The sequence below is a fragment of the Rhinoderma darwinii genome, chromosome 2 (assembly GCF_050947455.1).
Source record: "Rhinoderma darwinii isolate aRhiDar2 chromosome 2, aRhiDar2.hap1, whole genome shotgun sequence".
NCBI lineage: Eukaryota > Metazoa > Chordata > Amphibia > Anura > Rhinodermatidae > Rhinoderma > Rhinoderma darwinii.
This window is the reverse complement of record NC_134688.1, coordinates 160,281,472-160,299,165: the sequence shown is the minus strand read 5'-3', so window position 1 is coordinate 160,299,165 and position 17,694 is coordinate 160,281,472. Positions and strand designations below refer to the sequence as shown.

General features: G+C 39.0%; 1 protein-coding gene across 1 annotated transcript in view; it reads left to right on the top strand.

Moving 5' to 3' along the window:
* Positions 1 to 853: 853 nt before the first annotated feature.
* Positions 854 to 17,694, top strand: part of UGGT2 (UDP-glucose glycoprotein glucosyltransferase 2) — a 382,432-nt gene continuing 365,591 nt past the window's right edge. Inside the window, exons 1-6 of the mRNA XM_075852393.1 lie at positions 854 to 1,234; positions 2,050 to 2,132; positions 6,982 to 7,112; positions 9,539 to 9,651; positions 9,742 to 9,916; positions 13,258 to 13,354. Of these exons, the coding sequence (XP_075708508.1) occupies positions 1,104 to 1,234; positions 2,050 to 2,132; positions 6,982 to 7,112; positions 9,539 to 9,651; positions 9,742 to 9,916; positions 13,258 to 13,354 (730 nt within the window). The 5' untranslated portion in view covers positions 854 to 1,103. The remainder of the gene's footprint in view (positions 1,235 to 2,049; positions 2,133 to 6,981; positions 7,113 to 9,538; positions 9,652 to 9,741; positions 9,917 to 13,257; positions 13,355 to 17,694) is intronic.

Genomic DNA, 17,694 nt, shown 5'->3' with positions numbered 1-17,694 from the left:
TCACATCCGTGTCCTGTCCGTTTAAATAACAGACAGCACACTGACCAATGCAATTCAATGGGGCTATTCACACGTCTGTGTTTTTTCAAGGAGCGCGTGTCCGTTGCGTGAAACTCGCCTCATGCCCGATGCAAGTCCGATTTTGCGGTTCAGACATATCCATAGAAGTCTATAGGTGCGTAAAAAACACGGACAGCACAGGGACAGCTTCTGTGCGTTGTTTGTTTTTCACGCATCAGTTGCCAAAGAAATGCAGAGAAAAAAAGAAAAGTAAAAGCAGGAAGTGCTTGCAGAGGAGAAACACGGACAAGAAAAACTGATGCCACACGGAAACCACACTGACGCAACAGTCATGAATGAAAAAGAAGCAAATCGTACAAGCTTGTGTGACTAAGGCCTTATAACAAGTAAAATACGTGGGCTTTCTAAATGCTAAATATAAATGAGATTCTCAAACAGCAAAACGCATATTGTGTGAACTTCTCCAATATTAATACACGATGACAAGAAGCCTGGTAAGCTTTATTATTCTGCCCATTATTGCTGGGAGTGATTAGTAAGTATATTATATCATTGCCTCCCCACACGCCCTGACTGAGGCATGCCACTGTGTACTGGGAGCGACGTCACTCGAAGAACCCCCATAGAATGGCTCTTGCACCACGTGTACACTACAACCCCTCGCTACTACGAGCCGTCTATGTACGCCATAAACCAGACGTCTCCCGGGATGTACGTGTCACACTTCTCCTCACCACCACCGAGTAGCGGCTTCTGGAGGCTGACATCTGCCGCACGCTCATTGGCTACGAAGACGAGGATAGCGGCTCCTAGCAGCCAATGAGAAAGCGCGGCGTGACGTCACACAGAGAGAGGGTCTTTCACAGCTGCCTGGGGATCCCGGAAGCGGCTGGAATCTGAGCGCTGGTCGTGCATCCTCGGGGATATCACTGGAGATAGACCAGGGAGGAAGGACGGCGCTGGTGCAGGGGCCCCTCATTGGTTTCCGGCTCTGTCTGTCTCTATCCCGGGGTATCGCCACGGAAATAACTGTCTGACACTATAGCTTGTCTCTATTGATGCGAGTCTAGTGAGTGGCTGCAATGACTGCCCTGCACACAGCCTTCCTTCTCCTCTGTGCTCTCTTCTGTCTCATGGCTCAGGCTGCAGCCAAAGGAGTGACTGCAAGCTTAGCTGCCAAGTGGCCAGAAACCCCCCTGTTACTGGAAGCCAGGTGTGGTAACCAGAGGCAACAGCACATGCTATATACATCTATATAAAATAAATGTGTGTGTGTGTGTATATATATATATATATGTGTTTATAATGCACTATAGATCCAAATATCACAATGCTAGCCACAATCATACGTGTATGGAGATGATCTGGCTCTTTAGTACATCAAGCTCATGCATTATTGTGTGTACAGATGTAGCAGAGCTGAGGCTTGGCACGACTTCTGTTGGGTGTATTATTTGGGTTTTAACATAGGAGTGCAGATTAACTTACAAGTATAATGGTGCAAAAACAACGCAACCCCAATGGGTTAAATGATATATTCAGCTCTTCTCCATCTGTGAGGTCAAAATTGGATTATTCTGTTAGATGCAATATTGCTTTGCTCCATCTAAAAGATTACATGTTTTTTTTATAATAAGCTACTTTTATAATAATATATATAATAATATTACAATACTACAGTATATAATAATATTGCTGTACATAATAAGCAGTTTGATACCCACATCAGTATAAAATGAATGCGGTGCCGTTTCTTGGCATAAGACAATGCCTATTGTGGAAATGTGTGCGCAGCGTCACACCTGTAGATGGATCTGTACAATATAGTGTATGGATTCCACTCATCTACTTGTATATTAGGAGCAGCTTTATCCAAGGACATACACAATGCAGGCTGCTGTTATTCCCAGGGCCCCCTAGTTTACATACTGCCGTGTTTATACGTTGCATATTTACAGTTAAAACAATATTATTTATTATTCTGCTGTTGTGAAAAGCTACAAAGTTTACATTTTCTCTCTCTTTCAGTGAATTTATTGCTGAAGAGGGAAATGACAAGTTTTGGCAGTTTTTGGGGACGGTGCAGGAGATCACCATCTATAAGAACAAGGGTAAGTCCAGCATTATCATTTCTGTTCCTTCTCACGCTGAAAATGCTGTTTTATGAAGAATCTACAAATTCCGAGCCGGAGTGGATGTGAGGGTCATGCTCAGCCACTTAGAGCTCGCCCCAAACGGAGTTGTCTATTAGTTGGGTGTTTTCAGTATACCTAACCTGTTATGTGGCATGTGCTCAGGTTTAACTCCTGATCTCCGGTCCCCCACAGCAGACAATAATCTGACTATGTGAAAAAAATTCCCAATTCTGTAGCACCGTGGGCATCAGGGGCATTCTGCAGACATTTGTCCGTGTCTGTTACTGTTGGTATGACATCATAAATCAATGTCACATGTGCTATTAATGCACAGCTTTTAGTCTAATTAATATGGCCGTAATATAAGCAGACTTCGTTCCCCCTAGGGTTTTAATGTGATCTAAGGCTCTGATCACACTAGCATCATGGCTTCTGTTATTACCAGAGACATGATAGTGATGACGGATCAGTTGTATATTGGGTTCTAATGAATCCCATTGGCTTACAATGGATCTGTCAGGTTTTCATTTTCTTAGGCTTCGTTCACATCTGTGTCAGGACTCCGTTCATGGGTTTCGTCTGAGCTTTCTGTCAGGGGAACCCATGAACGGAATCCAAACTGAAACAAACGGAAACCATAGGTTTCCGTTTGCATCCCTATTGATTTCAATGGTGAAGAATCTGGTGCAAATGGTTTCTGTTTGTCACTGTTGTGTAAGGGTTCAGTCGTTTTGACAGAAACCATACCATAGTCGACTACGCTATTAATTCGGTCAAAGTTACGGAACCCTCAAATAATGGTGACAAACAGAAGACATTTGCACGGATCTGTCACCATTGAAATCAATGGTGATTCAAACAGAAACCCATGGTTTCAGTTTGGATTCAGTTCATGGGTTCCCCTGACGGAAAGCTTAGACAGAACCCATGAACAGAGTCCTAACACGGATGTGAACGAAGCCTTTACGGGGAGGAAAAATAAGCCCTCATACCACTTAATCGACAGAAAATAAAAAAGTTATGGCTCTCAGAATTTGGCGACCTAAAATAAATTGTATTTTTTACACTTACTACTTTTACAAGTAAAAGCCTAAAATATAGAAAAAAAATGATATATATTTGGTATCGCCGTAATCGTATTGACTCACAGAATAAAGCTTACATGTTGTTTTAATTGCACAGTCAATTCCGTAAAAACAATGGAGGAATCACTGTTTTTTTCATTTTCTACCCCACAAATATTATTATTCCCGTTTCCTAGTACATTATATGGCACAATAAATGGTGCTACGAAAAACTACAACTCGTCCTGCAAAAATCAAGCCCTCATAGGACTATATCGACGGAAAAATAAAAAAGTTATGGCTTTTGGAAGGTGGGGAGGAAAAAAAACGAAAATGAAAATATGAAAAATGGCTGCGGCGGGAAGGGGTTAAACACTTGTTTCACAACTAGCCATTGCCATCCTCACAGATATCAGATTGTGGATGGAGGCTGTTGAAATATGATTTAGTTAGGAAAATAAAATTACGTTACACTATACTTGTATAGTTGAAAAATCTTTTATGTAGAATACAGAGTTCTAGGGCTTTTATGTGATGCATTTGTGCCTGGGAGACTGTGCTACAGTACCAGACATGGACATGAGTGGTGCTGTGTTGGGAAGAGAGCAGTCATGTTTTTTTAATGTCCTAACATAAAGATATGCAAACCTTTAGGGTATGTGCACACACTAATTATGGACGTAATTCGTGCGTATTTGCCCCGAATTACGTCCGAAAATAGCGCCTCAATAGCGTTGACAAATATCTGCCCATTGAAAGCAATGGACAGACATTTGTCTGTTCACACGAGGCGTATATTTACACGCCGCTGTCAAATGACGGCGCGTAAATAGACGCCCGCGTCAAAGAAGTGACCTGTCACTTCTTTGGCCGTAATTGGAGCCGTTATTCATTGACTCCAATGAATAGCCGCGCCAATTACGTCCATAATGGACGCGACGTTCAAGCGCCTGCACATGCCGTTACGGCTGAAATTACGGGGATGTTATCAGGCGGAAACATCCCCGTAATTTCAGCCGTTACGGACGCTGCCGTGTGAACATACCCTTACTGGAGAGCAGGCAAAAGCCTTGATTTCTTGGTCTTCGATCGTTTTCCTTCTGCTTTGGAAAGTCTTCAGAGTAAATTTTAAGTTGAGCTGTTCAGTTCACATTCAGCAGATTTTTTGCAGAAATACTTGCAAATGAAAAATCCATTCTGTACGTGTAAATGGGGTTGATTCTGCAGCAAGTGCATGGATTTCTTCAAGTTCCGTTCAAATGAGTGAGAAACTTCAGATTTGTGAACTTATCCTTCGAGTTCTTCAAAGTGATTACCTTCTTAACTGTGTGACCACACACGGCCTTGTTCACATGCGGCAGAAAATTTCCATGGTAAAATCAGCCAATGCTACTTGTACATTATATGCACATGTTTTACTCTTTTGTATAGCGGTGGACAAAATCTACGGAATATCCAGAAGAAATTTATAGGAGATGGGGCATGCTGCGTATTTGAAAATGTACCGCATGACCTCAAATCTTTGCTGTGTGTGTGAGAATGAGTTTTTGTAAAAATATATAGAATAAATTAGCATTAAAAAAAAAGTTATAATTATCTTACTCTATTTCTGACTAAGAGTCTGTGTTATAGTCTGGAGAAACATTCACTATTCTTCAGAACTGAAATCTCCCAGCATTCCCTGCTAAGAGTTTGTTTTGGTGATTTTCATCCAGGAAAGTGTAGTCTTTATGGAGATACCTCGCAGTAACGTGATGTAGGAAAAACTGCCCCACTGCATTATAGGAGCTTGGCTAAGTCTATGATCACACCTACGATGGTTATTCCATTATGTTCTGCTCCGTCAAAGGAGCGGAACAAGGGAATAACCGGAAGCGCCGGTTCTGTTGCACCACCGGCGACCAACGGAACCCATTGACTTTAATGGATTTCGTTGGGATGTTCGTGGTTTTATCGGAGACAATAGAGCAGCATTCTGCGCTCTTGTTTTCAATATTTTTGGCGGAATCTGCAATGGAGGCCCCAAACGGAGCCTCCAACGCAGATGTGAACTAGGTCAAAGCTGTTAGGAATGTGCCTGTAAACAAGCTTGTTGACTGTTTCCAATGGCAGAACTGTGAATTTAGTTCTGAGCTAAAACACATCAGTACAAGATGAGTATTCATATGTATTTGAAAAGTTACCCAGGTCGTATAAATAAATAACCAGGTCATATAAATATAAGCCAAACACAGGAGTGGATACTATAGAGAGAAGTCCTTTCTTTATACTTTTTCTTCTTTTTGGATCAGCTCCAACTGGCTAAAAATCAAAAACTGCATCAAAACTGTTGATGTGAATCTAGCCTGGCAACAAGTAGCCTGTTGCTACTTTGTAACCAATTACTGGATTGATATATATGATGTGTTTTGTAACGGTACGATGTCCCTTCTGACAAGAGGTCTATTTTATTTAACCCCTTAACGATCGCCAATACGCCTTTTCACGGCAGCCATTAAGGGCACTTATGTCAGAACACCGCCTTTTCACGGCGCTGTGACATAAGCCTGGCACGGGTGTCCTGTGCTGGCTAGGCTAAATCGGGTGTCGGGCGGTCTAAAGACAGCCGGGCACCTGCTCTAACGGGCAGGATTGATATCAACATCGATCTCACCCGTTTAACCGCTTAGATGCGGCGCTCAATAGCGAGCGCCGCATCCAAATGGTTTTGGTGGGAGGGTGCTGCCTCTCTCACCGCACCGACACCCTGCAATTGCAATCGCAAGGTGTCGATGGCTGCTATGGCTACCGGGGGCCTAACGAAGGCCCCCAGGTCTGCCTGTAGTGGAAGCAAGTCCCCTAGTGGGACTAAAAATAAAGTTATCAAAAAGTTTGTTAAAGCTAATAATTTAAATAAAAATCCAAAATAAAAAAAATAAACCCCCCTTTTTCCCTTATAAAATCCTGAATATGAAAAAATAAAAATTAAAACATTACACATATTTGGTATCGCTGAGTCCCTAACAACACCAGCTATTACGTTATTTATCCCGCACTGTGAACGCCGTAAAAAATAAAATAAAAAACAATCCCACAATTGCTCTTTTCAGTTCATCCTGCCTTCAAAAAAACTTTGATTAAAAAGTGATCAAAAAGTCGCATGTACTCCACAATAGTACCAATAAAAACTAGAAGTCGTCCCGCAAAAAAACAAGCCCCCATACAGCTGCATCGGCATAAAAATAAAAGAATTATGGCGACATTAAAACATGGCGACACAAAAACAAATAATTTTGAAAAAAAAAATACTTTTTACTGTATAAAAGTAGTAAAACATAAAAAGATCTATATATATTTTGTATCCCCACAATCGTAATGACCCACTAAATAAAGTTGTGTTATTTATACCACACCGTAAACTACGTAAATCTAAGAAGCAAAAAAAGAGTGGCAAAATTAGTTTTTTTTTCCATTACCCCCCAAAAAAGGTTATGAAAGTTAATCAATAAATTATATGTACCCCAAAATGCTGCTATTAAAAAATACAACTTGTCCCGCAAAAAACAAGACCTTATACAGCTATGTCGACGCAAAAATAAGGAAGTTGTAGCTCTTGGAATGTGACAATGGAAAAACGTAAAAAATAGCTTGGGGGTATAACGACCATATTCCAATTACTCTGTTTTTGTTTTTTTACAAAATGATTAATATTTGTGTTTTTTTACTTTACAGCTTTTGTTTGATAGATATTGAGTCTCATTGAGTTCTCATCTTTCTTTCAGATTCTGAATATTCCTATTACAGCTTAATATTAAAAAAAGCTGGCCAGTTTCTATCCGACCTGCAAGTCAGTTTGCTGAAATATGCATTTTCTATAAGAGCATATTCTCCCACCGTGCAGATGTTCCAACAGGTACTGTGTGTACTTTATCACTTCTTATTGTGGAAATTATCTTGTATAAAACAAGTCATGTTTAATAGATTCAAGGAGATGGGTCTAGGGTTGGGATTCAGATCTTTAAAGGGGTTGTCTGAGATTTAATGACTTTGTGTTAATGCTTGTTGTACTTTAACTTTAAACACGCCCAGTTGTACTTTAGAAAGGCTCTTTTGCATAAATATAAAAATGGTCATAACTTGGCCAAAAATGCTCGTTTTTAAAAAAACAAAACGTTACTCTTATCTACATTGCAGCGCCGATCTGCTGCAATAGGAGATAGGGGTTGCAAAATCTGGTGACAGAGCCTCTTTAAGGAGCCCTGACCAAGTATTGAGGGCATATACTGTACATACTTTTCAGTAGGCCAACATTTCTGTATTAAAAATGTTTGAAATTGGGCTTATTTAATATTCTATTTTTCCTAGACTAAATTTTGGGTTTTCATCAACTGTTCGCCATAATCCTCAACATTAAAATAAAAAAAATCCTGGAAACCGCTCTGTGTAATGAATCTATATAATGAGTTTCACTTTTTGAATTTAATTACTGAAATTAAATTAACTTTTTGATATTCTAATTCATTGAGAAGGACTAGTACATATACTGTGAATACAGTCTCCGAAACAAGTGGTTTCAAACTGGATAGTTGATTAGCAGATATGTGGTAAATCTACCTGATCGACTAACAATGTTCATGGTTTTATTTTATTGTTACCTGAAAAGATAATATTTCAAAAATTGAGACTACCTGCAACTTGGCGGTGTAGTGTAATGCTGGGTGTTTTATAGATCCGTACTGCATCGTAACTATGCAAGTGTGTTTCTATAGTCTTTACGTTTTATTGAGCCTTTGTGATTGAATCTGGTAACCCATTTATTAAATATCTGGATACACATACTCCAGCAAGAATTAATCTGTTATGAAACATAAACTTTACTGCTCAGTATGTGCAAGAACAGTTTTGATCAATACTTCAAAGCAAGCTCCTAGGAAAAGGACTGTGGTAAAATTAACTCTGGACAAAATACGTGGCATGACACATCTTACATGCTGTTCTTTAAAACCTTTTCTGACTTACCTTCTTTAGTTTTATTGTATTTTTATAGTTTTATTTCGTAAAGTGAATTCCAATGCTTATCTAAAATGAGTCAGATCTTTCCTTGTTAGCAAGTCTGTCATTATTGAACATGGCTCCATGTGTTTGATAGTCCATGCAGAGGCGGCAAGTCCTGTCTTCCGATTTAATAAAATTAATTAGGGGTGTGTCCTTGTCTCCTCCTATTGTCCATATGTAGTGGAGTGCAGTTTAGAACAGCCATCTTTTCATATAAACCGGTGCCATCAAGTAGTGTTCCAACTGCATATAGACACTAGATCAAGACAAAGATGCAGTGATTTTACTTACCTGTGCACCATGGACCGAAATGGACTATAAGGCTGAGTTTACACATGGCTAATGTACCGCATGCTTTACCATGGTCTCACTCATTGCGTTGCAAATGTTGAAATCTGTGGTCAAAATCCGCAACAAATCTGCTGAATAATTGACATTGTTGTGGATCTGAAGATCTGCAGAATGCACTGAATTCAATGCAATTTTTTTTCGCTCCATGTGAATGGGGTTTTGTGAAAAGTGTAAAAGAAAAACGGTTTGGGAAAAATATAAAAAACAGATGCGTATAAGAAAAAAAAATCGCCCTTTTTCTCAAAGCTTTTATTTTGTAAAAAAAAACAACAAAAAACTATACATAAAGTAATCGCAGTATTAATGCCACATGGTGAACTGCGTGAAAAAATAAATAAATGAAGAAATAATGCCAAAATTGCTGTTTTTTTAAATCCTCCCGCCTCCAAAAAAAACTGAATGAAAAGTGCTAAGAAAAAATAAAAAAAATAGTCTGTACCCCAAAAGGGTACCAACAAAACTACTACTCATCCTGCAAAAAGCAAGTCCTAATAGAGCTCCGTAGACGGAAAAATAAAAATGTTAGGGGTCTTTGGATGTAAAAGTAGAAAAACCGTAAAAAAAGAACAAAATAAAACATATAAAGACTTATGCCAAGTTTGTTGAAACGACGATGCCTATCTTAGGCAACCTCCATATTATGGGGTTCTTAGCTGTATGGAAATCTACGTGCCCTACAGGTTTTTTTTTTTTTTAATGTCGGATTAAGGCTTTGCTGTGTGCATCAGACCTAAAAGTCTTAACAGTATTGTTAAAAGCAAGACCGTGAAGAAAGCTTATTCCATAAGTTTATACCTACTGTAGTACAATAAACTAACCAAGACCTCACACCAAAGCTAATCAATAAGCAATTCTAATCAAGTAATACATGATCATTTAGAACGTTTCAAGTGCAATTAAAGCATCTTGTTTGTCTAATTATTAACATTTTAGATTGCGGCTGATGAGCCTCCCCCAGAAGGTTGCAGCGCATTTGCCTCTATCCATGGGAAACACACCTGCAAAGCAAGTCAGATTAAAAATCTCCTGAAGGAATCACTGGATAGGTAAACTTCCTGTTTACTTCTCTGTAGTACTGTGTGATCAGTGTGTATGGTTCACAATGAAATAAAAATCTATGTAACTTTTTTGTTTAGGTCAAGACCTTACTTGTATAAAGGAGATCATATCTTCCCTACTCTTTCCAAGACCGCTCCAGTTGTTGTTTTGTATGCAGAAATTGGTACAAAATCATTTGCCACCTTTCATAAAACATTGGTTGAAAAAGCAGAAAAAGAGGAGATCATTTATGTTCTACGACATTACATACAGGTATGCCAGCATTTCAATATGATTTTGAATTTGTATAATATAAGGTAATGTCTGTTTTGATTTTTAATCCAGACTAATAAGAGTGGCAATGGTATCTGTGTAACAGAAGAATTGGGATAAGTGGAATAGCTGACCAAATCAGGATTTCGACAGAGCATCAAATTATCTTTGCTTACAAAATACACTTGGCTCTAGAAAAAGCTGCCACACCTATTTCCCTTATGACATCGGTATCTCCATGTACTGTACACGCACTGTATATCTTTGTATAATAAAACACTTTTTTCCCCTCAAGTAAAACATGGCTGGACAATGATACTTTCCAGTTAGATCCAGCAGTCACATTTTCACTTTAGAAAACACAGCAGCTCATAGTGGCTTCCATGTCAACCAACTCAATCTTTCTGTTCAACTTTACTTTGCCTCTCTTATACTCTTACTATTTTCCCTGTCATTCAAGAGATGGAGAGCCCCACATCTTCACTTGTTGTTCAATAAGCCTTTAGCCCTTTAAAGCCATCTGCCGTACATGTACGGATATGCTCTACAACAATAAGGTGCGGGCTCAGGACCGGAGCCCGCACCGTACGTGGCGGTTGCCAGTTGTTTTATAGAGCCGACACCCGACTGCAATGGCCGAAATCTCAGATAACATCGGCCCCCGACAGTTTAACCCCTCAGATGCCTTGGTCAGTAGCTCAGGGATTAGACAGAGCTCACCCTGTCCTCTAATTATCATCCCCCCCCCCCCCCAGTGATTTCATCCTAGTGAAGGTTTCCAGGTCTGCCTTCTGTGTTTGATTATACAAAAGGGAGGGCTTCACAGTAGAGCATAAAAAAGTCAATACACTGCAATACATTAACCTGAACGCCATAGGGGGAAAAAAAAAATCACAATGCCAGAATTGCTGTTTTTTGGTCACCTTGCTTCCCAAAATAATGGAATAAAAAGTTGCGTATACCCCAAAGTGGAACCAATAAAAACTACAACTCACCCGGCAAAAAAACAAGCCCTCACACGACCCCTTCGACGGAATAAAAAAAAAGTTACGAGTCTCGGAATATGGCAACACGAAAGTAGTAAAACGTTTGTAAAATATATAATTGTGGTATGACTGTAATCCTACTGACCTGCAGAATACACTGTGAACGCCATAAAAAGAAAATTTAAATAACAATGTAGAAATTGCTCTTTTTCCACCCCACAAAGAATTTTTCAATACATTATGATATATTAAATGGTGCCAATAAAAACTACAACTCGCCCCATGAAAAAATAAGCCCTCATATGGCTATGGCAACAGAAAAAATAAAATTTGTAGGTCTTGGAAGAAGGAAAGCAAAAAACAAACTATAAATTGATTGGCCTGGTCCTTCAGGGGTTAAAGGGTTTCAATAGTTTCCCAACTATTTCCTTATCTCCCGGGTATGTTAAAGGAAATGTATCATCAAAAATGACATCCTTTTAAATAAGGTCTTTATTCTAAACATATTTTTGGTAGTTTTCAGTTTTTTTGATATCCTCATAAAAAAAATCATTAAATATTCCAGTTTTCACACTGCTCACTAGAGCACACAAAATATGCTGAAGTTTTTCTGTAGCTCACTTGTCAGTTTTGCTGAATAGACTGGGACAGAAAGAGCAGAGCTCTCATTATCATTAGAGGGTGGGCAGGTTACTGACCGCTCTGTTGTACTGCTGGAGGCCTAGATAAGGCAAGCAAGTAACACTAAAAACTCTGTATGCATCTATCTTTTTACTTTCGAGACTGTAATAATCTATGATGTTACTCTGTCAATTAAGTCCCATTTATATCAGCTGCCATAAAGCGCACACACCCTGCTGAACCGACTACACAGGAAGTACAGGAAGGGTATATTTCCAATATGGATGGCCCCAGGAACATTAAAAATAAAACCAAACCTCTCTTCTATAGACTTAAATCAAATTAATTCAACTAAAATACAAAATACATGAGACATCCTCTGTAAAGCGTGACCACGCATGCGCCGCCACTTCTCAACTGTTTTTGGTATAGTTATGGGTCCCACTGGTCAGGCCCCCGAACAATCAGACATTTTATGGCATATAAATTAAAATGTTTTAAGTCTGAAAAACTCTAACTGACCAAATGTACAATAATGGTAAATGGTGTTAGGTACCTCAATCACCACTCAATTTTAAGAGCAAAAAATCTTATTTTCTGGGATATTTCTTTAAAGGAAAAAGAAAATGAAGCTGCTTCATGTTTTGTCCTGCTTGTGGAATTCAGATTCGCCTGTCATTTCAAAATGTGTTCCTGCTTAGCCGAGAATTAGGGTATGCTCACACGGCCTATTTTCGACCGTTTTTCGGAAAAACGGCTGCAAATAAGGGGGATGAACGCCTCCAAACATCTGCCCATTGATTTCAATGGAAAAAACGTTGTTTCGTTCCCACAGGGCATTTTTTTACGCGCTGTTTCTAAAAATAGCGCATTAAAAAAAACGCCCCCGCAAAAGAGAAGTGCATGTCACTTCTTGAGCCGGTTTTCATTGTCTCAATAGAGAAACCGCTCCAAAAACAGACGAAAAATATGCATTAAAAAAATGCCTGATGCATAAAAAACGGCTGTAAATCAGTCGGTTTTCCTTGAAAACCGCTCCAGTATTTTACAGCTGTTTTTTGTTAAGCGTGTGAACATACCCTCAGTGTGACATATAATAGAATAAATACATTTTAATGTTAATTGAAAATACCTACCGGAAAGTGGCATTAAATGAGAATGTGTGATCAGTTTTATTATAAGCTTTTACAATTTTTATAAAGAGCCAGTACACTGATTTTAAAAGTTTGGCCAATTGGTTCACTTATTTTTTTAATTGAACAAAATACAGGTATTTATAATTCTATATTCACTTTACAGATATTTATTATATGTAGGCTTTACATTTACTCATAATCCTTATAATACTGGTTCATTTGTGCCTATTGAGTCTTATCAAACATGGTAATGCAGACTAACATGCAATATTTTGTTAAAAGGGGTTGTCAAATTAAAAAAAAAAAAAAAACAAAACACTTTTGTACCCTGTTATGGAGTACTGAGTTAATAGTAGGGAATCCCAGATCAGTATTATCATCTATTTGCCAGAACAGAGAGTGGCTACAAGGTGTGTCTCCTGCTGTTGAGGACCCAACACGTCTATGCCTTACGTGAACAGTCCATTGATTAGCGTAATCTCTTATTTCCTCAACACTATCCAATGATTTGTGATTTATTTATTTTTCTTCATAAATTACACCCACCCACAATGACCAAACTTCATCCCTCTCCTTTAACTTTGTTCTTCTATTCTAGAAACCAAGTAATAGGAAAATGAACCTGTCTGGCTATGGGGTTGAACTTGCTATAAAAGACACAGAGTATAAGGCAATGGATGATACTCAAGTTGAAGGTACTTTGGATATACAGTATATAAAAAACATGATGAAAATTTATATAACATGATTCTGACATGGATAATGCATTTATCTTTTTTTTTATTTTCTTGTTAGTGGAGGTATGTGTTATGGTCCTATAACTGGTTACGAGTTGGTCATGGTTAGTTGTGATTTCATAATGTTCTGACTTTAAGGAAGATTTACACCTAAATTTTATTTGCCAAAAATCTGATTGGAGAGACAGAAAGCCTACTTGCCTCTCCTCTGTTCTTTGTTCCAACGATTTAGGTATCCCAAGACAAGCTGGTTGCTAAGCCATGTTTCCTATGTAAACTATGTAAAAGGCTATGTAAACCTTTTGTTTTGTTATAAGCAACTTTTTATTAAAAAAAATGTTTTTACTTTTTTAGATACAGCCACAGCTTCTATGTATCCTGGATACATGGAAGCTGTATCTTGTGCTCAAAACCAATGTAACTTAGATGTGATCGATAACAGGTGGACCCTGTGTGTCAGAGACACACAGGGCACGCTGTCACTGAAGCAGTCAGTCTCTCTGCCCTGACGGCTTTGCGTTTGAGTTCTAGATACAGCTTCTATGTATCCAGGACACAGCTGTATCTCAAAAAGTAAAAAAAAATAATTAAAGAAACAATTAAAAAGTTGTTTAAAATGCCATGATAAATCATTATGTATCATGGCATTTTTTTATTTTGGCATTATATTTTCAATGTGGCCTTTGAAGCCACATTGAAAATTAGGGTTGCACAATGCATCGAAACTTCGATACCATGCACCTTCAAACGGCTCAATACCGTTATTTCATGTATTTCGATACTAAGCTGTGCGGCCGCACAGCTAAGTATAGTAACACATGAATTTATGAGAGCGAGTCTGTGGCTGTGTGATACAGCCATTGGCCCACTACAGAGTCCTGACAAGTTTGTGCGCAGTCAGCTTGATGTGATGCGACCGGCTCTGCACTAATGAGTGCCGACACTGAAGAGAGAATATGGCGGGCGCAGTGCAAAACACCCCCATGTTCTGTCTTCAGTGCCTGCGCCGCCGCTCATTAGTGCAGCGCCAGCCGCATCACCTCAGACTGAATGCGCGCGCGCACTTATTGTCAGGAGCGGGCCAATTGCTGTATTACACAACCGCAGCCCCGCTCTAACTACGGAGATATGAGAAATTTCTCCTCACCGCCGCTATTCCCCCTGAATGCTGCAATTAAAGCTGACCGCAGCATTCAAGGGGTAAATGAGAAGTGACGCGATCGAGGGACATACCATATATGGGCAGACAGCCCATGGTCCATTGAAGGACACCATGGCTGTCTGACCAGATTTCCTGTTAGGGCATACTTAATACACAGGCAGTTGTTAGGACATACCTATCAGTACACAGGCTAATGTACTGGCATATAGATATATGCCAGTACATTAAAGTTTAAAAATAAAAAAGTAAATAAAGTAATGTTAAATGAAAAAAAACAATACACACATTTTTACAATAAACATTAAAATAAAGTTCTCAATACATTAAAATATACACATTCGTTATAAAATAAAAACTGCTTTCTTTCACTTAATTTGAGGCACAGGGTGTGATGAATTTTGAACCTCCATGTGCCTTACATTAATACTAATTAACACCATCATGTACCTCACACATTAACTCAATGTTGTCCATTACGACTGAGGAACAAGATGGGGTTAATTACTATTAATGTGAGGCATATGGAGGTTCAAAATTCATCACACTACGTGCCTCACATCAGAAAATGGAAGAACTTTTTTTTTTTTTTTTTTTTATTGTTGCCAAAGTATCGTTTTGGTATCGAGTATCGCAATACTACACGAAGTATCGGTATCGAAGTCCAAATTCCGGTATCGAGACAACCCTATTGAAAATACTGGGGTTCTTAGGCTGTGGATTCCTAGCAAACCAACAAAAAACATTACTATAACATAATATTAAAGGAGATCTCTAATTTAGAAGTGTTATATTAAATAATTTATTATGGAATTTATAGATGGGTTTCTTCCCATTCAGGGCTGTTCTCTACTAGCCAGACAAGAGATATGCTCCAAAAAGTCTTACTCTCTCTCTGGAGGTCCCAGACTGACCATGCATTACGTGGACTGCCCATTGATTTTATGTGGATCAGTCAGATATTTATGCTAGCTTTTCTGTGGGCAGCATAAACAAGGGGCAGAGACTGATTTCTTTCCTTCATCCATGACAGCACCAAGTGTGGATCTACCTTCTAAGACCGGAAACTTTGTTTAAAGTACTTGGAGGGTAATTATCTTCCAGGAGATCCAGACTCTAAGTTCTCTGCTTAGGAAACGTCTGGAGTGTCTTGTTTTCTTTTCTTTCATGCTGCAGACCAGGAGCAGAGACTACAGGAGTGGCCGCATCTGGTGCAATTTCGGTTGGAAGTAGGAACGCCGGTTGGTGCATGTGTACTTGTCGTGCGCGAGTAATCTACGTCACCTTCAGCATTAAGCAGTTTTGGAGTATTTGGAACCTATACTTTCGGCATGCGGCCAGCGCATCAAGTATGAGCTTAAGTATATTTATGTATTCACGCTCTCGTGCCCTCCAGCAGCTGATTGACACTTTTCTCTCGATCTTCTGCATAGGGAGAAATATATCATTTGGAGGCGAGGGAAAAATGAATATATGAATATACTTGGACTCATACTTGAGTTGCTGGCTGCATGCCAAAAGTATAAGTTCTGAATACTACTGAACTACTGAACATTATTTAAGTATTTTTGGCGTAATTTTGGAATTTGCACCATCTCCCTGTGTGCGCCCTGTGGCCACGAAGTGCTGGTTAGCGACCACCATGGCTGATCAGCATCAGTGTTTTTTTCCACAGGTTCTTTTCTGGTATTTTTGCTTTTCCTTTTTTCACCCACACCAATTACCTGTATCAGTCCTGCGACCGCTGATCAGTGACCGTCATCAATAATGGGCATCTGTGCAAAATTTTTGGTTGAGGGTTTTTTTTTTTTTGTAATTTTTTTTTTCCATTTATCAATTTGCACCGTCCGCCTGTGTGCACCCTGCGGCCACAGGGTGCTGATTAGTTATTAGCATCTGTGGTAATTTGTTGACGCACGTTTTTTTTGTCTATTTTATATATTTTTTTTTTACCTGCACCTTTCCGTTGTGTGCGTCCTGCGCTGAGTGTTGATCAGTGACTCACATCACTGATCAGCATCTTTTCTGATGCAGGTGTTTTTTTTTCTTTCTAAAACCGTACAAAAGAACAAATATAACAGTAGTTAGGTGTAGGTAGGGAGTTAGGGTAACGCACCCTAGCATTATAAATGTTAATTTAGTTTTATGTGTGTGTGTGTATGTATATGTGTGTGTATATATATATATATATATATATATATATATATATATATATATATATTCTAGCTAAATTTTTCTGCAGATTAAGGCCCCATGCACGCGACGTAAAAAATCTCCGTAATTGGGGACCGTAATACGGTCTGCAATTACGGACCCATTCAGTTCTATTGGCCATGGACACCTTTCCGTATCACTACGAATAGGTGTCCGTGTCGTATAACTGTACCGTAAAAGATAGGGCATGTTCTTTCTTTTGCGTTTTACGGGCTGTGCACCCATAATATGTATGGGAGAACGGGCCGAATATGCGGGCACGGCTGTGTGCATTAGTATAAATTTACTCTAGTTCACTGTTAGACTACAGTTTTTTTTTTAGTAATATACAGCATCAGTTAGTGTCGGACGTTCAGTTTTTTTTTTTTAACTGACATTTGTACAGTAAATTTTACATAACGTAGATTTAATGTTTTAGTCTAATTTTAGCCTAATTTAGTCTGTTTTTATATTTGCCTTTTTTTTTATTTTTTTTAACTCTTCTAATCTTCTAATATCTGTTCACTACACATATGTTAAAAAAAAAATACACAAACACACCCCCCTGTGTAAAAATAATATTGTATTACACGTGTTAAAATACCCCAGTAATAAATCAAAATGTCTCAATCGTCCAAAGGGATCTATTCAGTCGAGGTGGCATACTGCCTCTGACACTGATGCAACCCACGACAAAGAAGACGAGGAATATGCCCCTCTCCTTTTTTTTTTTTCCCTCCTCCTCCAGTGATGAGGACCCCCCCCCCCCCAAAGGTGCCCCAGGAGAGCAGCTGCGACAACCCCAATGACTGATCTCGTGTGGGATCAATCTGAGGCTGCAGACCTCGCAGAAATTTACTTTTTCAAGGTCTTTTTCTTTGAGGAGTTTGTTAATTTAATGGTAGCCCATCTATCCAACTATTTTTAACCCAAAACTCCACGTCAT